General features: G+C 49.4%; 1 protein-coding gene across 2 annotated transcripts in view; it reads right to left on the bottom strand.

The window, feature by feature from the left end:
• Dkk3 (dickkopf WNT signaling pathway inhibitor 3) overlaps nucleotides 1-3,559 on the bottom strand; it is a 41,806-nt gene extending 38,247 nt beyond the window's left edge. Inside the window, exons 1-2 of one of the 2 annotated variants that reach the window (XM_055627595.1) lie at nucleotides 3,268-3,559; nucleotides 2,498-2,733 (exon numbers count right to left, since the gene is read on the bottom strand). In XM_055627595.1, coding sequence (XP_055483570.1) covers nucleotides 2,498-2,710 — 213 coding nt within the window. In that variant the 5' untranslated portion in view covers nucleotides 2,711-2,733; nucleotides 3,268-3,559. Of the gene's footprint in view, nucleotides 1-2,497; nucleotides 2,763-3,267 lie in introns of those variants that run through there. The other variant, XM_055627596.1, reaches the window with a different exon arrangement.
• Nucleotides 3,560-21,686: the final 18,127 nt, after the last annotated feature.

Genomic DNA, 21,686 nt, shown 5'->3' with positions numbered 1-21,686 from the left:
AGAGAGTAACAGTGCTTCCTATGGAAGCCTGACAGCCTAAATTCAATCCCTGAAACCCACACAAAGGTAAAAGGAAAGAACCGACTTCGCAAAAGTTGTCCTCTGCCCTTCCTACGCTCACTGTGGCACACAGGTATGCATACATGCACACACAGAGACACACATGTCATGCAATATACAATAATAATAGATAAAAATAAGTTATTTATTTAAAGGCCCACAGCCACCATCTATTGAAATCATACACTGCTTTAAGACTGACTCTTAATACCTCACATTTTTCTTTTCTCTTTCTTCCCATCCCCCTCCTGTCTGGGGATCCAAATCAAATTCAGAGCCGCAAGCATGGTGCTGCTGAGCTATACTCAGAGCCCAAGACATTTCCAAGATGGACTCCACCGAGAATCTATCAAATGCTGGTAAGTAGCATGTTATTCATGCTACTACTGGTTTTTTCCTTTTTTTTTTTCCGTGTGTGTGTGTGTGTGTGTGTGTGTGTGTGTGTGTGTGTGTGTTGTAATATAAGGTCTCACTATGTAGCCTGGGCAGGGACTACAGGTGTTTACCACTAAGTCTGGCCAGTATTACCATGACAATAAAGATAGCCACTATTTCCTGAGACACAACAATTCCCCATGATCCTTACAATGACCTATGAGGAAAACACCTGGTTTATATCTACCTGCTTTTCTTAGACCAGTCTTTCTTTGTCCAGGTAATTTGCATTCTAGAATCTTCTCTTTGACCTACCTAGAGACTGGCATTTTTTCACTTCGGACCCTGAATCCCACCTCTAAGAGATGGCAGTGCTGGAACTGAATGAGAGAAAGCTGGTCCCTACTGTCTAGAATTTTGTCAGGAGAGTGCTCAACCCATTTTATCCCACCTCCACAGGCTATGAGGACAATCTAGGAAAAAGACCACTGACTTCGGTTGACTGCTGTCTTTGGTTTTTCAGCCAGTCTGCACAACTCAGAGATCTGTCCAGATGGGCAAGAGTGGAGCCATGACATTTCCACGGGAAAAGCACAGCACTAAGGGCTAATAGGGTCCCAGATTGCACTGCGATGCAGGGACTAAGCAGAACTCATCGGAAGCTGATGAGCCCTGCTGCAAACCTTCTGAACTGTGGCAGGCACTTTTCAGTGAGCTAAAACATGAAAGCAATGTGGTCAACATTCCTGGGAATCCATGTGCATGGGGGAAAGTCCTAAAACCCAGAAAAGGACAGCAGTAGCCGTGCTTTGAGCCAGAATGGTCAGGAGCTCCTTGCAATCTTTAGCTACAGAGTTAGGGGCTGCTGGGATCAGGCTGCCCCCACCCCCAATCACTTTACACACTTTCATAAGCTCAGAACACCCACAGGACTTGGGACCCAGGTCTGTCTGGTAGATATTCATAGTCGCTACCTCTCAATGCAGTGTTCCCATCGGGACAAAATATACTCAAACCACAGAAGGCCGAAGCAAAGCAACCTATCCCAGAGGACAATGGCCAACATTTAAAACTGCCCCAGGGGGTTACCACAATAGAGCCGGTAAAGAGCCCAACCCAGGTTTCCGGCTCACTGCAGTGCAAATGCCCATCTCACTAAGTGCCAAGGACAGCTAGCTGCACAGTGATCAACAAGGCCCAGGCAGCTTTCAAGACCGTTGGAGCCTATCTTAGAAAACAGAGCGGGGCACCATCCAAAGTGTGGGCACCTGGAGGATGAGCCAGGTGCCCACATTTTTTGGCATTGCATCTAATTCTCACAGAAAACTGAGGGCCGGGCTGCTAAATGACTGACCACTGCCCACCTGCTGTTGAGTGGCAGAGACTCCGAACCTTGAGCTCCAGAACACACTGGGCGTTGGTGAAGTCGGGTCGCTGCTCACGTTCTCATCCCTATCTTCTGGCCAATCCCTACGGCAAGGATTTAGGACTTCCTTCGGCCTTCCTTTTCTGCCCCACAACACGTTTAAGGGAGTTAGACACACTGCCAGCAGAGCCCAAGACTCTTTATCTTTCCTCCACCACCCCCACCCCCAACTCCGATTGGCATCCTAAGTGTATATTGGGGGAAATGGTACAGGCTCAATGCCCAAGGGACACGTTAGAACTTGAAGCCGCCTGCAGCTCCCCCAGCCTCTGAAAACCCACTGTGTTTGGGACACCAGAGTGGCCCCAATCTCAGCTCAGCTCCGACAGAGGAAGAAAGCCAGCTGCAGACCCAAAGACATCTGCGACACAGTGGCCCAGGCTTCCCAGGAAGGATTCAGCCAAGAGCCCCGGGGTGGACAAGGATGCATCCAGACCTTTTGGCAGGCGGCAGGCAGAACCAGCTGAGAGCAAGGATCGCCCAGCGCTGCGCTCAGGGCACTCCACTCTGTCAGGCCCTTCCCAGCTCTGCACAAAGCCAGGTCTTTGGCCGAGCTGCGACCATCGCTGGGCACGCTACTTCCCCAGGCCCACTCCCTTACTCATTCTAGCCCTTTCCGAGTCGGGGCGCACCCACCTCCTCCACCGCGCTGCGCAGTTTGTGCTGCGTGTCTTCCATCAGCTCCTCCACCTCTCGGAACATCTCATTGAGCGTAGCTTCCTCCTGCGGGTAGCTGAGAGCCGGGCCCGGCTCCCCCGGAGTCCAAGTCGCCGTTGGGGCAGGAGCGGGGGCGCTGGGGACAGCCACCGCCAGCAGCAGACACAACAAAATGCCCCCGAGCCGCTGCATGTTTGCTCCGCGCTGGCCGCCGCCTGTGTGTCCCGGAACGCTATCAGAGACTGCAGGACCACCCCTCTCGCCCGCCCCGCCCCGCTGCTCTGCCCGCCCCCAGATGGAGCGAGACCCAGCCCCCTCCCAGACTCAGCCCCTGCTGGGAACAGCGGAGACCGCAACCGGCTCCAGCCAGGATGCCCTCTGCATCCTCCAAGCCCCCCCACCCCCCACCCCGGGGAAGCTCTTCCTGACACGCTAATGGAAATCCAGCTCCCAACCAAGAAACCCAGGACACTACTCTAAAAGCAGCTCCCCTTCCACGGACCAGGATCACCCTGGTTGAACTACAAGTTCGAGTCCTGTCCCTTCCTCTACTAGTTCACAGAGCAACTCTACTGCTGAGGACCCGCTTGCCCCCCGACTCCGGCTCTAGCCTCTCCCAGGACCCAGCAGAGCTGGGCAGAGCCCAGATCATCCTCCTCCCATCGCGATCCAACTGCTTGACGCCTCCCGTTCTACCTAGGGGAGACCTAGCTGCGCTGTTCCCACGAGGATGACCACTGCGCACCCACCTCAAAGAGACAGAGCTGAGCTGGGAGCAGGATCCGGCCACGACGGGTCACAGGGCTGCCACTGAGCAGCCGGAGCAGAATCAGCACTGCGCGGCACGGGTGCAGAAGCTCCGGTACCCAGTGATCCTGCAGCCCGCGCCCCAAGTCCACCACGCCTCCGCCCCGCGGGAGGGGCGCTCGCGCAGCCAATAGCTCTCTCGGCCGCGCGCGACTCCACTCAAACCTGCCTCTAAATCCTGGGCGACCCCCTCTGCAGAGACCCACCCTCTTCCTGACAGGCCCCTGCCTCTGCAGCCCGGGTTTCTGCTTTCGGCTTATCTGTTACAGCTTTCTTCATTCGCACTTGCTGGCCCTAAGCCCGCCTCCGCCTCAGAAGCTGGCCCAAGGGATGGAATCCCAGACCCTCGGCCGTCACTGGCGGGTCTAGCCGGTATCCTGCCAGGAAAATCCACTTAGGGCCCTTAGAATGGGTCAACAGAACGCCAGCAAACCCCTAGACATAGCAGAGTGGCTAGAACCGACACCAACAGCCCAAGTCCTGCCAGACTAGACTGGTCTGTGCCATAGCGTGACGTACGCTGCAGGCTATTGCCGAACGTGTACTTCCTACTTGATATGCAGGCATGAAGAGAGGTCGGGATGCAGGAATGGGCTGTGTGACAGCCTTGTCTGTTGGCAGGTATCTCCTCAGTGCCTAGAAAAGGGGGTACTTTTTTCTCCCACTTCTTTGATTATCTAGTCCTGATTCTTGCCCCTTGGCTTGCCCCCACCCCGTCCCCCAGCCTAGCCCCTCAACCTTTCCCATTTCCTCCCTGTGGGGGCTAATTTTTTGTCAACTTGGCACAAAGTAGAGTCACCTGGGAAAAGGGAACCTCAACTGAAAAAAATTGCCTTTATTGGATTGGCCTGTGGGTATATGTTGGGGCATTTTCTTTTACTTTGTTATTAAATTATTTTTATTTCATGTGCATTGGCCTTTTGCCTGAGTCTATGCTCGTCTGAGGGATTCCCTGGAGAACCGACAGTTTAGAGTTATCATGCGGGTGCTGGGAACTGAACCTGGTCCTTTGGAAGTGCAGCCAGTGCTCTTAACCTCTGAGCCATCTTTCCAGCCGTGGGGCATTTTCTCAATCGCTAATTGATGGAGAAGGGCCCAGACACTGTGGGTGATGATCACAGGCAGTTGGGCCTGGGCTATATAAGAAAAGTAGCTGATGAAGCCAGAGGAGAAAAAGGCCGTAAACTGCCTTCCTCCATCATCTCTTCTTCAGTTCCTGACTCCAGAACCAGGGCCTTGAGCCCCTGATTTGGCTTGCTTTGGTGGGTAGGTTGTAGCCTGTAAGATGTAATTAACCCTTTCCTCCCCAAGCTGCTTTTAGTCACCATCTTTATCCCAGCAATAGAAAGTCAAACTAGAACACACCCCCTCTCTCCTCTGGTGTAGCTGCCACCCCCCCCCCCCAATGCTCCCAGGTCACTGACTTGCAGGGGTCTGTTCTCCGGTCACCCTACCCCCACCAATCAGGAGCCAGGAGCTCCTCTGCATCTGCGGGGCCTCAGGCCTACACATACCTGGTCCCTGAGCAATGATGGGGTAGTGGTTAAATCAATGGCTCCTGGTATACCAGTACAGTGGTGTGGTTAGTTACTGGTATACCAGTACAGTGGCAAGCATTATCTACTCTATCTATCTATCTGTCTATCTATCATCTATCTATCCTTTATTCAGTTTACTCATTGGATTCTCAGCAGCCTTTTGAGGTTGGTGCTGCTACTTTTTGGTCTCAAACAAGGACTCTTTCATAAGGTCCCAAAGTAGTAAGGACTTAATGAGGATTTGAACCCTGGAAGCTGCCTCCAGAGCGTCCACCTTCAACTGTCACCCTCCTCCACTGCACTCCAGCAGGGAAGTGTCTGAGGTGGCTCAGAAGCAGGAGATGAGCAATTTCCTGGGAAAACACAGAAAGTAAGTGTTAGAGATGGTGGCCACTGCGGCGTGTGCCTACACCTGAGTCCACAGCAGTGGCGGCTGCGAGGAGGCGTCCTCGCACTGGGCGCGGCTCGCTGCTGATCCAGGGGGAGAGGTCTGCCATTGCTACACAGGCAGAGAATGGGAACAGCCTCAGAGAAGGTAGGTAACAGTCAATGACCACACACCTGCCTCTGGCAGAACTAGAACCTCTAGCCCCTCTCCAGCTTCCAGACCAAAGAAAGGCCTCATCCCCAATGATGGGAGTCCCAGGAAAGCCCCAACCCCAGCATGTCCTGCTCTATGCCCCTGGGTGTCTGGCAGGCCCTGCTCAGCTACTTGTTAGCTTTCTGAAGATGGCTGAACCCATGCAAGGAGCCTCCTGCTGAGCTTCTAGATGCCCCGCCTGTCGCTGTAGCTCAGTGTTCACTCACCAGCAGAGAGGAAAGCTGATCTGGAGGGTGTGTGTGTGTCTGTGTGTCTGTGTGTGTGTGTGTGTAGTATATCGTATCCACAGATGGATGAGGAACTGCAAGAGGCCAGATTCGCTCTCCAGGCCTCTGTGTGGCTGTAAAATTCTGAGAATCTCCCCAGATAAGCCCTGTCTTCCACCTTAAGGTCTACTACTAACCAAATTACAAAGTCTCTTTTGAGCTGTTTCCAGTGGCAGCCAAAGGGCTGTGCTTTCTCAAAAGGGGAAAAATCTCTATTTTCTGACCATCATTCTTTGCAGAAAAATCATTGTTATTAAGCAAAATCATCACGAAAGAAAAGAATCTAGACATGACTCAATTATAAGTTCTCTACCTGCCTAGCCTTGAGCCAATCTAGCAAATAGCCCCCAGGCTGGCAGCAGAGGCACTGAACAAGCTGGAGCGATGGACACCACCTCAGTCCAGGCATGGAGCCCAGCGACTCCGGAGACTAGTAGGAGAGTCCCGATCTAGGTGGCTTTTGTGAAATGGGGCAGGGGCTGGGACTGTCGTGGAGAGGAGACAGATTTGCACAGATTTGATGGAACGAGCCTTCTAAAAGTCCACGATTGCAATTATGTCGTTGTCCAAGATCTAGGGACATCAGGAGCGATAGCAGAGGTTTCGTTACCACCTTGTTGCTGTGATGAAACACCACGGCCAAAGGTAGCTTAAGGAAGAGAGGATTTATTTCTGGCTTACAGTTGCAGGGGGATAAGAGTCCATGATGGCAGAGTGAAGGCATGACAACTGGGAGACCAAAACGGAACAAGAACAAAACACATTGCAAGTTAATAGGAGAACAACACAGGAAATACATGGCTTGCAGGCTAAGGGTTCTGTATGCAATTAAAACAGTTAGGATTAAGTTCCTGTTTGTCCTGTGTTTGCTTGCCCCATCCACAATGGATGTCCTTGATCGCATGAGGGCAGGAGGTATGTCAGGATGGATGCTTGCCCCTGATTGGACCTGATGGGAAATGTGGTGAATGGTAGGTTTTTTCTTTTAAGCCCCTGTAAAATGTGACTTGGGACCGTATCCTGGGAACCCAGAGATGGACCTAGCCAGAGTCCATCCTCCTGGCCAGTATTTAAAGCTTCCTTCAAGTTTGGCTCAAAACTGTAGTGGTGGTCTTATTCTTGACTCAAGGGCTTAACAGAGCAAGCAGCAGGAAACCAGAAGCAGAGCACTCATGCTTTTAATTACATACATGAAGCAGAGAGAGCAAACTGCAAGTAGGTGAGTGTTTGTAATCTCAAGCCCAAGCCCACCTGGGAACCAAGTGTTCAAATACTCAAGCCTGTAGGAGACATCTCTGATTCAAACTACCACAGGGGTGTTGTTCCATTTATTTGTCTGTCTTCCCTCAGGGTATTGAGAGCACTTTCTGAAGTAATTATGCAACATTGTAAATTCTCACATGTTCTCTCTGAGAACTAACCGTGACAAAAACATCTCACTTCACGGATGAAGAAGTGGTCCCAGCATGCTCGTCACTCATTTCCTAGAGAGTTAGATGCTGCTCAGCAGCTCTGCATCTCACTCTCCACCCACTGGAAACCTGGACCAAGGAAGCCTGCACGGTGCTGCTCATCAAAGCTCTCTGTGTGCTGGTGAGCTTCCAAAGGCCACTTACTGGCAAGTTTCAGGAGGAGAGAGGATAAACTGTGGCTCTTACACACAGCCCAATGCTGTGTGCCAATAAAAATGAGTGACACTTAGAGGCAACAATGTCACTAAGTCTCAAAAACACTATGAAGAGTGAAAGAAACAGTTTGCAAAATGAAATTCACAGACTACTGTATGTGGGTATTTTAAAAACACAAAATAATAGCAGATATTATGAAGAATCTTTGCTTATAGTAACAAATGCAGATATAACACAGGCTTGCACAGCCTGCTTTTATGTGGGAGGCAGTGGAAAACACACAGAGGCTTTCTCACTGTGTAGCTGAGGTGTTTACTAATTCCTAATTCTCCCGTGTCTACCTTCCAAGTAAAAGGATTGTGGGCATGCGCCACCGCACTTGGCTCTCTCCTCCTGAAACAGATTATGGCATGTGGAAGCTGGAATAATTCATAAGGTTAACAGGCTTTGCTGAAATTGTCTCATTCTGTAAAGTTATTCAAAGTGTGTAACAGACAGTGCACTTGTACAGAGCTAAGTATATTCACTCCATAGTTTCTGAATCTTCAGATAGCTCCAGCGACGGTGTCTGGTGTGTCTGTGATGCTTAGTTTTGTCAACTTGATAGTAACTAGAGTCATCTGGGAAGAGGGAACATCAACTGAGGAGGAATTGACCCCTAGGCAAATTTGTAGGGTTATTTTCTTTATTTATTTATTTTTGGACTGACAGTTGATGTGGGAGGACCCGCCCTGCTGTGGGCGGTGCTAGTCCTGGGTTTGGGCCTGACTTCTTTGAGTGATCCACTGTGATTTGGACATGTGACCCAATAAATTCTTCCTCCCCTCATACCAACCCCCAAATAAGTTGGAATAAAATGGGTAGAGTTGTAGGTAGAGAGAGTATCTCTGGCACCTGTTTTCATGGCTCCAAAGAAAGCCAAGTGAGATTACACATGACACCTGTCTCTGCAGCCACCTTCAGTGAATCCCAGAGGGGCCACACAGACATGCCAGATAAACATAAGCCTGTGGAGCCACAGTGTAATGAAGAACAGGTAAATAGACAAGGCAGGGCAGGGGGGTTAGGCAGTGAAATAAAGGCCAAAGCTGACTTTTCTTAAGGAACTTGAAGGACCACCATACCTGCTCCACCGCAAAGCGATGGAGGTGGGGATCAGGCTGAACTGTCACAGGTGACCACCTCATTCAAGGGAACCAAGGATGGGCAGCTCAGCGAAACTGGACCCATCTCCTTCTCTCTTGGATTTGAAGCTGAAGAAATCATCCAAATGAGGAAAGGAGAAACTCAAGTGAAGTTCATGAGCCTGATGGGAAAGAGGGAGGAGAGAGAAGACGAGACACCACCCTGACCTTTGGCTCTGGTTTCTTATGAATCTTTCTGAGATTTAGCTGAGACATCTGCCCTTGGATTCTTCAAGTCCTTGGGGGATTGTTCTAGGAGCCCTACAAATACTCAACCCATAAAAGAATTGTGTTTGCATATAGTCTGCTCAGTTTGGTGTAGTCTTTATTCGCCTCCCTCCTTCCCCTGTCATTTGTTCACTTATTTGAGACTTGATGGCATGTACCCGACGCTAAGCTTCCAGCTCACTAAGTGGCAAGGTGACCTGACTCTTTCATCTTTCCTATTCTACCTCCCAAGTGCCTGATGACAAGTGTGAACCGCTGGACCTGGCTTTCTCCCTTTCATGTTAAGGAGACAGTTCTCTTCAAGGTGCTCTGCTTACTCACAGGAGTACTGTCCTCCCTTGAACTTCCTAAGAAGCAGAGGCAGGTCACCAGGAGCGCCTCCCCTTCACTAGCCAGCCTCCGCTTGGCAATGCCAGCCACACGGTTTCCCAGAGCCTTTCCAGATCCTGCCTGTAATGTACAATTGTTCAGAAGAAACGGATGCCAAGATTTTTCTGAATGGAAACTCCAACTGCCCTTGGAAAGAGTGTCTGTGTGGATTCAGGGTTTCCATGAGTAACAGCCACTGAATATCCAAAATACATGTTTCTTTTGCCAAGTTTCCATGGACGGGTGCAAAAGAGACCCAGAGGACCTTATTCCTGGCCGTCATCCTTGTAGCACAGCACAGGACGGGAAGAACCTTGAGGCTGGTTGCCGTCTTTCTTTGGCTAGCAGGTGGATCAGTGGGCTCTCTGTGTTCCCGCCTGTGTCTGAAATACAGGATGACTAACAAACACAAGGAGGGTTTTGGTGGAACTAGTTCACACACAAAAACATGTGGTAGAGTCTGACAGCTTACAATTATTGAGGTCCTCCAAGCAAAGCTTTACAAAGACCACAGGGAGCAGGCTTGTTGCGTCCCCTTAGAGAAGCAGGAGGTGTAGGAGATCCAGGATGCTCCTTTGTGATTCCAGCCATTCCCCACCCCACCCCACCCCCACCCTTCCCAGCCAGTTGTGTGCAGTTCTACCCTCAGGGCTCAGGGTCTTGGAGGTGCTCTGTTCTGGGGAAGCATCATCCACACTGGGTGGAGACTTCCCAGTGTGGCTACTTGGAGACCCCACACTGCCGCAGGCAGCCTCTTCCCTGCTCTGTAAAGAAGCCCAGTGACGTCACTGGTTCCCCTAGGGTGAACTTGGTAAAACCCCACTTTAGTTGGTCACCAGGGCCTTATAGGGAGGGTAGGTGTTGCTCATATCTCCCTGGGGAAGGAATATCTGAAAACACCTATTTTCCCTTTGCTTAGCAGATGGAGGCAAGAGAATGGGAAATTCAAGATTATCCCCAAGCTATTAGGTAACTGTCTAGGAAGAAAACCTAAAAATGTGTTTACCCAGTTCCCTCCACTCTACTGCTTTGGGGTCTGAATGACATCTTTATTTGTTCTCTAGAATAGTTTATCTGTTTGGTTGTTTTATTTCATTTTATACTTTTTTTTAATTTTTTTTTTTTTTTAATTTTTTGAGACAGGGTTCTCTGTGTAACAGAGCCCTGGTTCTCCTGGACTCGCTTATGTAAGGCTGGCCACGATTTCACAGAGATCCTTCTGCCTCTGCCTCCCAAGTGCTGGGATTAAAGGTGTGTGCCACCATGCCTGGCTTGTTTGATTTTTAAATGTTGGTTGAATAGGAGCCATATCACTTATATAGCTTTTGCTGAAAAACCAGGTGCCTGGTTGCCATGTTTAGAGGTGCTGGGTGAGTTGGTGTGGCAGGCGGTTCCTTTTATGTTGTGGTTAGGCCTTGACACAGCCTTCTGCTGTCTTCCCATCAGCTTCTCAACTAGCTGGTCCACCACAGCAATGCCACAGTTCCCCATGATGTACTTGGAGACTGCTGGAGAAGCAGGAAGAGGGGTGGGCTTAGAGCTGGACAGTACCGATAGGCAGATTAGTCCCCAACATCTGGGCTCCTAACCCTACCAGCTAGCAGTCACCTCACTACGGAGGCCTCTAGGAAATGCTTGTGCAGCTAAGAATCAGTCTTGTCTTTTAGTCATATCACTAGCACCACCACCAGGACGACAGAGCCTTTCTGAAGATACTGAGGCAGGACCCACCAGCCACCGCTCACCTGGTAAATGGTTTCAGAAGAGCAAGGGGGCGAAGGACTCCTGTGGGTTTTGTGACCTTAAGATCCTTGCCAGTCAGCAGCTGAAAAGAATAAACTCTTATAACTTATACACAGAATATGAACACACCTCACATACATTACACTAAGAGAAAGAAGCTAGGTTTAAAGCAGCAAGTTCTGCTAGAATGTTCTAGAAAAGTCAAACTATTGGGCCTATGAACAGATGCCCTGTTGTCAGAGGCTGGTGTGAGGAGGGTTTGAAGAGGAAGCTGGAGCACCCTGGAAGATTCTGTTCCTTCATCTTGATGGCAGGCATGTGACTTCAAAGCCTATACACTGAAAGGCACAGACAGCACTGGCCACCAAAGAGAGGAATTTTTTGAATGTGAATCTGTGATAGTTAGCTTTAGTTGTCAATTTGACCTAACCTTGAGTCACGTAGGAGGCAGGTCTCTGGCTATGTATAGAGCAGGGTGTCCTTGAGTCCATTAATCAAGTGTGGAAGGCCTGTTCTCCATGAGTAGCGCCTTTCCATAAGCCAGGGTCCTGGACTGAATGAAGCAGAGAGAGGGAGCTGAATGCTAACACGCACACATGGCCCATAACCTGGAACTGTGAGCCAAATAAACCCCTTCTCCGGAAATTTTATTTTGTCTGGGTATTTTGTCACCAATGGGAAACAAATCGAAGACAAAGTATATGTGAGTGCGTGTGTGTGTGTGTGTGTGTGTGTGTGTGTGTGTGTGTGTGTGTGTAGAGACAGAGACAAAGACAGAGCACACCAGATACAACAGGGTGATGCTTATTCAGCAGGCCTTCTCACAGAAGGGCTCAGCAGCTAGGCCCCAGGTGCTATTCTACAAACCCTTCTAGACTCATAATCTTGGATAAGGCACTGTTTATAACCCTTTTTTTTTTTTTTTTTTTTTACTTAAAAAACAATACTGTTTCTTTCTTATTACAAAAGAACAGCAAAACCTACCTTAAAAAGAAGACGCTCACCAGGAGGTGCTGCGTTTGAGGGTAGGGTGAACATAGTTATGCGATGCATTTGGGCATGTGGATTTTGAGGTTAAAGGGCCACCTCAGGTTCATTCCCCTAGTGGAGCAATCTAACTGTGCACTACCATGCTTGGCTTTTTTTTTTTTCTCTCTCTTTTTTAACATGGGTGCCAGGGATCAAGCAGTTCGCTCACAGAGCCATTTCCCCAGTCCCTAACCCTGCAAGTCAAGTCTAAAAGCATGGCCCAAGGCAATACTACTCCCTAGTCTCCCTGGTGACTGGACAGTTTTCTCCACTTGTCTGAGCTAGGTTGGTCTCCTCTATAAAAGGAAGGCAGGAACTCAATCTCCCTCCTGGGTCTGTTGTGAGAAATAGCTCCTCAAAGCACACAGCAAAATGCCTGGCTCCTAGGGAGCCCTGGGGAGCCCTGGGGAGCCCTGGGGAGCCCTGGCCAGGATTATACAGCCATCAGCAACATCATTACCAGGCCTGGCTGGCAGAGCTTTAAGCCTTTTATCACAAATGGACGTGGGCAGGAACAGAGCCCCTTTGTGTGGGTCCAGCCAAGCTCTAGGGAAGGCCGGCAAGGGAGTGTCCTCGTTTGCTAGGACTACAAAGGGTTATGGAGGGTCCAGCGGACAGCCCTTTTTGTTTACGCAGGCAAACCTTTTATCTGCCTCCCAGTCCAGAGCTGCCAGGATAGCCGGGTCAGAAGTTCATGTAATAAACAACTTTGGCATCCAGAACACGCTCCCACCCAGTCCTGGGTGCTGCTGCTGGGGGGCTCACAGTGTGAGGCTGCTACACTTGAACCAGGCATGGTGATGCTCGCCTGAAACTCCAGCACTTAGGAGGTGGAGACAGGATCAAGAGCTCAAGGTCATCCTCCATTACACAGTGAGTCCAAGGCCGGTTTGAGCTATGTGAGCTTCTGTCTCCAAACCCCCCCACCCCCCCCAAAAAAAAAAACATCCAGGGACATAGCTTCATTAGTAGTGTGCTTGCCTAACATCCTTGAAGCCCTGGGTCTAAACTTCAACATAAAATCTGACCAGGGGATTCTAGCCTGTAACGTTAGCACTCAGCAAGGTGAAGGCAAGAGGATATGGAGTTCAAAGTCATCCTTTACTCCATAGTGAGTTCAAGGACAGCCTGGGCTACTTGAGACCATGTCTCAAATTTAAAAAAATAAAATAAAATAAAAAACTTCTATTTTTGAAAGTATCTTGAGACCTCAGCATCCTTTCCTGCAGGAGGACACCCATCCAACTGTCTGATGAAAAATGAGCAGGATTCAAATGAAAAGTTTTGTCCAAAGTCCCACTGTGAATGAGGAAGAGACTTCCTACCATTATAATGATTTGGCTAGACACAGCTCAGCTCCTGCCTTCTCGTTTTGAGTCCTCTGTCATGGTCTTGCTCTGATGACTGTAGTGGCTCTATGTGCTTCCCATCTCTGAAACACCCAGCCGCTTGCCTGTTTGGTGGGGCAGCTTCAGAGAGTTGCCACTGGCCTTGAGCTGGCCAGGGTTGCCAGGAAAATATGCCAGCATCGGGCATCCTCCAGGCTGATGGTTCCCAGACCTCAGCAGGCATCAGGAGTGCCTGGAGAGGCCGCATTGGTATTCAACACAGGCTTTGAATACAGTCCTGACTCCTGGACCAGACAGTGCCAACCTCCCAACTGATCAGATATGAACCTTTGTTCTTAACTCCTGGGGCCATTGCTAGCTTTACTGGGTACAAAAGAGGGAAGGGGTTGACAGGACCAAGAGAGGAAGTGGTATAGAATGCACCAGTGTAGAAAAACCCTGAAAACTGGTGGACCAAGTCAGTTGCAGAGCACAACTGACACAGAAAACAGAGCTGGGCAAACATGAGTGCCACATCCGGGGTTGGGGGGGGGGGAAGCAGCAGGGCGCAGATTTGATTCAGCCTGGAAGGTGGCTTCTAGGCAGGTTGGAATGAGCAGTTGAGGCCCAGTTATGCAAAAGGCCTATAAGGTGGAGGAGAGCAGGCTGCCCTGACGAGCTGCTGGCGTGGTGAACCCTAAAGTAGGTGACCAACGGTGAATGGGATCCTGTAGGCCTCAGTAGGTCTTGAACCTTCCCAGTTGAGCTGGGCAGGCTGGCACAAGAATGTGATCTCAACACTTGGGAGGAGGGGGCAGAAAAAGATGGAGGCACAAGAAGCAGAGTTCCATTCCCAGAACTAGTGTAAAAGTGCTGAGCATAGTGGCATGTGTTTTGATTTCATCCTTGGGGGAGACACAGATGCAAGAATTCTTAGGGCTCACTGGCCAGCCAGTCTAGCCTAATGGGTAAGCTTCAGGTCAAAAATAAGAGCCTGTGTCAAAAATAAGGTTTATAAGGCTGGGGATGGTGGTCCATGCCTTTAGTCCCAGCACCCAAGAGCCAGAGGCAGGTGGATCTCTGTGAGTCTGAGGCGAGCCTGGTCTACATAGTAAGTTCCAGGACAACAGGGCTACACAGTGAGACCCCATCTCAAAATGATGATGATGTTCATGAAGAAAGATACCTAGGGTTGCTCTCCCTACCCCCCACCTCTAAATAATAATAAAAATCAATGCAGAATATAGAGGCAAACTTGGGCTAAAACCCCAGCTCTGCCCTCAGCACCCTGCCAAGCTAGTGACATTGTGTTTCTTCATTTCTCTTGATGTCAGGTAGCATGTATGTGATTTGCGGTTAATACCTGGGCCTGTTCTCCAGGCTTCTAAGACAACTTATATGATGATGTGGGTGAGGGACCTGAGACTCGCAGAAAGGCGAGCGACCTATGTGAGGTTTCCATGACAACACCACCTTCTCCAGCTCTTCAGATCTGGGTGGTCTACAGTGCAGTCTAGCTCTAATTGGAGTTACATGGGTTGGTGCAGCCCCCCATCTCCCCACCCCCCACCCCCCAGGTCAGTCCTGTAAGAACAGCTCTACTAAGGGTGACAGATGAAAGTCTCCAGTTGTCATCTGGACTTCTTGTAATTAGAGGTTCTGGCGACTCATTCTCAGAATTTGCCAGAACGTTTCACAGAAAGACACTTTCCCTATTACCTTTTGTTGTATTTCACTCAGTACCAGAAGAATGGCTTACTTCCTGTTATCAGTTCATTGTAAAGGATAAAATTTAGAACCAAAAGCAATGCAGAGGTCAAGGAATGGAGAGGGCGTTGTCGCTGTCACAAAATACCTGACACATGCAACTTAAAGGGGAAAGGGGCTTATTTTAGCCCACGGTTTCAGAGGTTTGGGTTCATAGACATTGACTCTCTTGACCCTCTGGGTGGTGGGAGCGTGGGGCAGAGGCTGCTCATGTCACAGTGAATAGGGGGCAGAGAGGCCGGGTGTGACCCAAGCCCTCATCACTGGTTTCTTCCATCTAGTCCTTCTACCCAAAGTTTCTAGTACCTTCCAAAATAGTGCCAGCCACTGGAGACCAGTTGTTCAAAACCATAATGAATACGTGGAGCTTCTACGTTCTTTCTGGGTATGCCACCGTCTCAGAACCTCAGAGGGTCTAGGGACTGCCATGGTTTGGACCTTAAATGTTCCTTTAAAATGCATGTGCTGCTCTGGGGTGGTGGACGGTGGCTAAGACTGCTGGCTGCACGGACCTAGGACCTGAGTCTGAGTCCGTAACACCCACCTGAAAGAGTTGATGTGGCTGGACAGATGGCAGGCACAGCGGCCGAGAGAACATGGTTACTGGGCTGTGGGTGTCTGGCTTATCTCACGTAATGAAAGGAACTCTAGCACCGTGCATTTTCCTGAAAATAGATGACTTGTTTGTTTCTTATGCTTGACTGGCTCCCTGTACATTTATATATCGCATTCTCTTTGCTTCTAAATCACCCGATGGGCGCTAGGCTGGCCCTCGTGAGTGCTGCAGTGGTAAGCTTGGTATGTGGCTATTCCGTAGCAAACAACCCTGTGATCGGATACTCAGGAGTGGCGTAGATGAACCATACAAAATTCCACTGTTGCTTTTTCTTTTCTTCAAGACGTGGTCTCACGTAGCTCTCTCTCACAGGTGGGGTGCAGATTAGACACGGGTCCCTGGAGGAACAAAAGCAATAGAAGGAAGACATGTTCTGAAAAGCCGTTCACAGGACTGGCTTTCGAAGGCTGGGTCCTCTGACAACGGCCACCTGCACGTTGGAGATGCTGAGAGTCCAACCAGGTTGCTCGGTGCGAGCGCCGTGTGCCCCAGCAGTCCCAGTCTGGTGCTGAAGGATTTGTCAGGAGTTCTTGGTCTTCAGCTCATGTTTGAGGGCAGAGAAACTGGAGTGTGACGGCCTCGAAGGAGGCCGTAGCAGCAATCAAAACAGGACAGACACTCTTGCCAACAAGAAAACAGGCAGGCAAGCAGCGTGGTTTTTCCCTTAGGCCTCTTTTGCTATTATTTTTTGAGACAATGCCTCCCCATGTAGCCTGCCTGGAACTATCTCTGTTGACCAGTCTGAAGCTCATAGAGACCACCTGCCTCTGTTTTCCAAGTGCTGGGATCAGGAGCGTGCTCCCCCACACCCAGCCTCCCAGCAGATTCTTTTTTTTTTTATCATTTATTACAATTTATTCATTGTGTATCTCTGCTGCAGCTCCCTCCCTCATCTCCTCCCAATCCCACCCTCCCTCCCTCTTCTCCCCCTGTGGCCCTCCCCTAGTCCACTGATAGAGGAGGACTCCCTCCCCTTCAATCTGACCCTAGCCTATCAGGTCTCATTAGGACTGGCTGCAGTGTCTTCCTCTGTGGCCTGGGAAGGCTGCTCCCCCCTCAGGGGGAGGTCATCAAAGAGCAGGCCACTGAGTTCATGTCAGAGACAGTCCCTGTTCCCCTTACTAGGGAACCCACTTAGAGACTGAGTCTATGGACTACATCTGAGCTGGGGTTTCCTCTCCATGAATTGTTGGGGTAACAGTCTCTGCAGGGCTCCCAGGGCTCAGCTTATTTTTTTGGCTCTGTTGCTCTCCTTTTGGAGTTCCTGTCCCCTCCAAGTCTTTTTATCTCCCCCTTCTTTTATAAAATTCTATGACCTCTACCCAAAGCTTGGCTATGAGTATCCGCCTTTGCTTTGATAACTACAGATAAACAAAGGCTCTGGGAGTCGGGATGGGCCAAGTGATGCCTCTGATTGGCGGAGGTAGGATTCTAATGCCTTCCAAATGGAGGGCAGCCTGGGCTAGCTACACCGAGAGACATTGTTCAAAACAAACAAAAATCAACCAAGCTGAAACTAAGTGAAAAAAGACACCATAAGCAAGCAATTTAACAATAATGAGCAAGGCAGTACACAGAGGCTTTCTTCTTTCTGTGACAGCATTCCAAAGCTCCCCCAAAGCTCCATTTATTTATTTATTTATTTATTTATTTATTTATTTATTTATTTATTTATTTATTTATTTATTTTTCTCTCTCTCCTTCCTTCCTTCCTTCCTTCTTCCTTCCCTCCCTCCCTTCCTTCCTTCTTTCTTTCTCTCTCTCTCTCTCTCTCTCTCTCTCTCTCTCTCTCTTTCTTTGCTTTGTTTTTGTCCTATTGTCTCCTTTCCTCTCCCTGGTGCCCTTCTCATTCTGGTTTGGGAGCCCCTGGGTGTGCTCACTCAGCACCTAGGCTGTGTCACCCTCTTCCAGTTGTCTCCCGCCTCCAGATCTCCGGAGCACCGTCTGGTTAGTCTCCTGGGCTCTGGCATTTAGCAGGAACTAGCACACAGCACTGCCTGGGAACCACGGAACAAATGAGTAAATTTGGTTCTGGGCTCCATCACTCCATGTGAGAGCTCAAGCAAAAACAACCCAGTCTGTGTCAGCCACGTGTCCTTCCTGCCCACGCTGTCCTCGCCTCTGCAGTCACACAGCAAGGGAGTCTTAGACCTAGCTCTGCCGAAGTGTGACTTGAGTGGAGGCTGTGAAAGTGAGCACGAAGGTCCAAGCTGAGCAACAAATGTGGTAGATGATGTCGTGAGCCAGACTCATTCCTCATCGCCGGATGTTGGTTTGTCTGGTTGGTTGGTTGGTTGGTTGGTTGGTTGGTTGGTTGGTTGGTTGGTTGGTTGGCTGGCTGAGTCAGGGGCTCACTGTGCCGTCCAGGTGGTTTGAATGTGAACCACCACCACCCGAGGACCCTTGCTTGGCTTGAGCCTGTTGCCCCCAGCTGGTGGTGCTGTTTTGAAAGGTTATGGACTATTTAGGAGGTGGCACCTTGTTGGAGGAAGTGGCTCACTGTAGGTCAATGTGTGTGTGTGTAAGACATGTCAATCTCAGATGTCTTTCTTGATAGCTCTCCACCTTACATGTTTTATTTGATTTGAGATAGCATCTCTTACTGAGATGAACCTGGAACTCACTGAATGATTAGACTGGTTGACCAGTGAATTCTGAGGACTGCCACCAACCCCTGCAGTCCCCAGACTGGATTGAAGACTTAACCCTTCCCTGCTTCACTTTTTTAAAAATTTACTTTTTATTTTATGTGTGTGAATGTTTTGCCTAGTTATACACACACACACACACACACACACACACACACACACACACACACACACATATATATATGTGCATGCATATCTATCACTTGTGTGCCTGGTTCCTGAGAAGGCCAGAGAGGGCAGTGGATCCTGTGGAACTGGAGTTACAGGTGGCTGTAAGCCATGTAGACATTGGTATGGAATCCAAGCCCTCTGCAAGAGCAGCTGTGCTCTTAGCCACTGAGTCACCTCTCTAGCCCTTCTTGCTCAGCTTTTTTTGTGGATGTTGACAAGGCCTTATGCTTTTGTCACACATGCTGGGTCACATGCCTGCATCATAAGTGCTTTACCCGCCGAGCCGTCGCCCCAGCTCCCCGCCGTCTCTTTGAGAGTGCTGAGATTCTGGGTCTCTCCTTATCTTCCTCTCTGGAAGTCTCGTTCTCAAAGACCACAGAACTGTTGGAAATCGTGTATAGCACAGTTCCATGCCAAGTGTGTGGCAGGAGTCTCCTTGCAGCCAATGCCTTGTCTGATGCCACAGAAGGTCGAGATACAGCCAAGCAGGGTGTAGCTCAGATGCACCCCAGAGTCCACAGGACTGGAATCACGATGCTGCAGTAGCTGATCAACAAACTGTCAGAAAAGTGACACCAGCACTGTCTCCATCAATAGAAAGAGTTCCAAAGGTACATAGAAGAGGAAAACAGCTTCCTATAGCGTACTTAGATGGAGCTACCTGAGAGCAGGGACCATGTTTTACCCCTCATTACAGGGCATTAGCCTTATATCTGGGACGGGGAACAGAGCCAGGGTGATTGACGTGAAGGGTCTTCAGAATGAAGGAAGCTGTTCGCACTGTTTTAACGAGGAAGGCCCTTTGGAAAGAGTGTATAGCACATGTCCATTTGTGTAGTGAGGATGTGCTACTCTTGCAGACAACGTGCTTGGTCATCCAGCGACAGTCAAAATGTGGGGAGCAACCACACTGCTAGTGGCTCTGGACGCTTCGCTTGCAGCATTTCACTGTCAGCTGCCTTCAGCTGTGGCTGTTTATGCACTAGTCTTGTCCATCTGTCAAGCTCTACTGTCTTGTCTTACCCCTGCTTCTCTTCTGGTCTGTGGTATTTCCTGTTGCTATCGCTGAAGCTGGACACTTCATAAACCAGAGGTTTTTTTGATGTTAGGAAGGTCCAAATATGTTACTGGTACATGGGCAGGGGTTCATTGACCTTGTGTCACACAATGAGGGAGAAATGGACACAGATCCAGCAAAAGAGATCAGCTACACTGGAAAACCCTCACTGTATATCGAACCAACCCCTCCCCCCGAGGCCTAAGTCACCCACAAAACTCAGATTAATCCCTTCAGAGGCACACCCCCAGGACCTGAGCCCCACCTCTTAAGAAGTCTACCACTCGATGCTGTCACACTGGGGCCCAGGCCTCAGGACACAAACGATTGAGGAAGCCACCCGAACTGTCCCCAAACCACAGCAGACATCTACCAGCTCTTGTTCTGGTATGTGATAGCATCTAATTTATATATTGTCACAATATTGAACTGTGAATCATTGCCCCCTTGACCCCATGCCCACTTAACTTGAACTAACATCTGTTTGGCCTCAAACTCACAGTTTTCCTGGCTAAGCCTTTAGAATACTGAGATTGCAGGCATATTCTGTCACCACACCGAGCTAACCCTTCTCTCACTGTTTTGAAGATTATTTTAATTAATTAAAATGTGTATGCGCGCACTCACGTGCATGCACGCACACGCACATGCATGCAGGTACCTGTGGATACCAGAAGAGGGCGTCAGGTCCCCTAGAACCTGAGCTACAAGTGGTTGTGAGCTATCACAGTGCTGGGAAATGAACGCACACACTCTCAACCTCTGAGTCGTCTCTCTATCTCCTAAATGTTTTCATTTTAGCCTTGTATTAGTCACTTTTCTGTTGCTGTGATGAAAACACCATGGCCAAGGCAACTTATGGGAGAGTTTAGTTTGGCTTACTGTTCCAGGGGGCTACAAGCCCATTGTCTTGGGGAGACATGGTAGCAAGTGGCAGTCATGAGGCAGGAATGGGAAACTGAGACATCACCAAAGGCCCCAGCAGAGAGAGGGAACTAGGTATGGGGACTACACACTCTCCAAGCCACCCTGAGGGACATATTTCCTCCAGCAAGGCCACACCCCTTAAGCCTCCCCAAACATCGTCACCAACCAGAGACCAAGGGTGCCAATGTTTGCGCCTGTGGGGCATAGTTCTCATTCGACCACCCCATAGTTTTGGTGTTGACCTATCACATGACTGTGCACCCTATCTGAGTCACCTGCTGTATGTTTTTTGGGACTCAGGCGTAGCCATCCCGAGTAAGTAGGAAGAAGACACTCTCTGAACGTAAGAGCTGAACGGCAGCCGTACTGCAGGGAGCAGCACCGTTGAAAGCCTGCCTCCGCCCTGGCTGGTGTCCTCAGGGACACAAGACAAAGAGCCACAGATCCTCAAGGCTCTCTCCTCAAGGCTTCCAGGGAAAGCATCTGTCTGTGTGGGCGATAGAAATGGCAGTGACTTGGGCAGAATTTTAATTACATGTCTTAAGGACAGACTGCGTTTATTTATGGGTCTGTGTCATATTCTTTAGTCACTGGGTGGCTGTGTGGAACACAGAGGAGGCGCCATTATGCTTGGCCCTGGAGACGTAAAATACAAGAGGGCGGAGAGCCTGGTCTCAGCAAGGACAGACTCTGGTCCCACTTCTTTTTCATTACTTGCGTGCCAGCATCGTTAAATTTCTTTTATTTGTTTGTTTGTTTTTATTTTTACTGGTTCCATTTTAAATTCAATTTTAACGTTTTCTGGTGCATGCACACACAGGTATGTGCAGACTGTTAGCACACCCGTTGAGACGAGAGGACAGCTTTCAATAGTCAAGTCTCTCCTTCCACTATGTGGCTCCCAGGGTCTGGATTTGGGTCTTCAGCCATGGTGGCAAGTGCCCTTAATTTATTTTTTGTTCTTTGTTTCATATATTTTACAATTAACTTTATAGTTAATTATGATTTCTCCTCACTCCTGTTACCATGTCTAGCCCCCTCTCCTGCTGGAACCCTATTTACAAGTATTCTCCTTCTTACTGCGTGTGTTACCCACTGAGCGGAAGTAGTGCTACCTGTGTGAGCATGGGTGGGAGGTCATTCACTGGAGCAACGTATCAGTGGCTCCTCCACGGAATAACTGAATAAAAGGACTCCCCTCCCAAAGCCACCCTCAACTATCACTTTTTTTTTTTTTTTTTTTTTTTTAGACTGGATCCCA

This window comes from Psammomys obesus, unplaced genomic scaffold (genome assembly GCF_907164565.1).
Source record: "Psammomys obesus unplaced genomic scaffold, mPsaObe1.curated_primary_1811, whole genome shotgun sequence".
Classification (NCBI taxonomy): domain Eukaryota; kingdom Metazoa; phylum Chordata; class Mammalia; order Rodentia; family Muridae; genus Psammomys; species Psammomys obesus.
The sequence above is the reverse complement of the archived record's forward strand: the minus strand, read 5'-3'. Positions and strand labels throughout refer to the sequence as shown.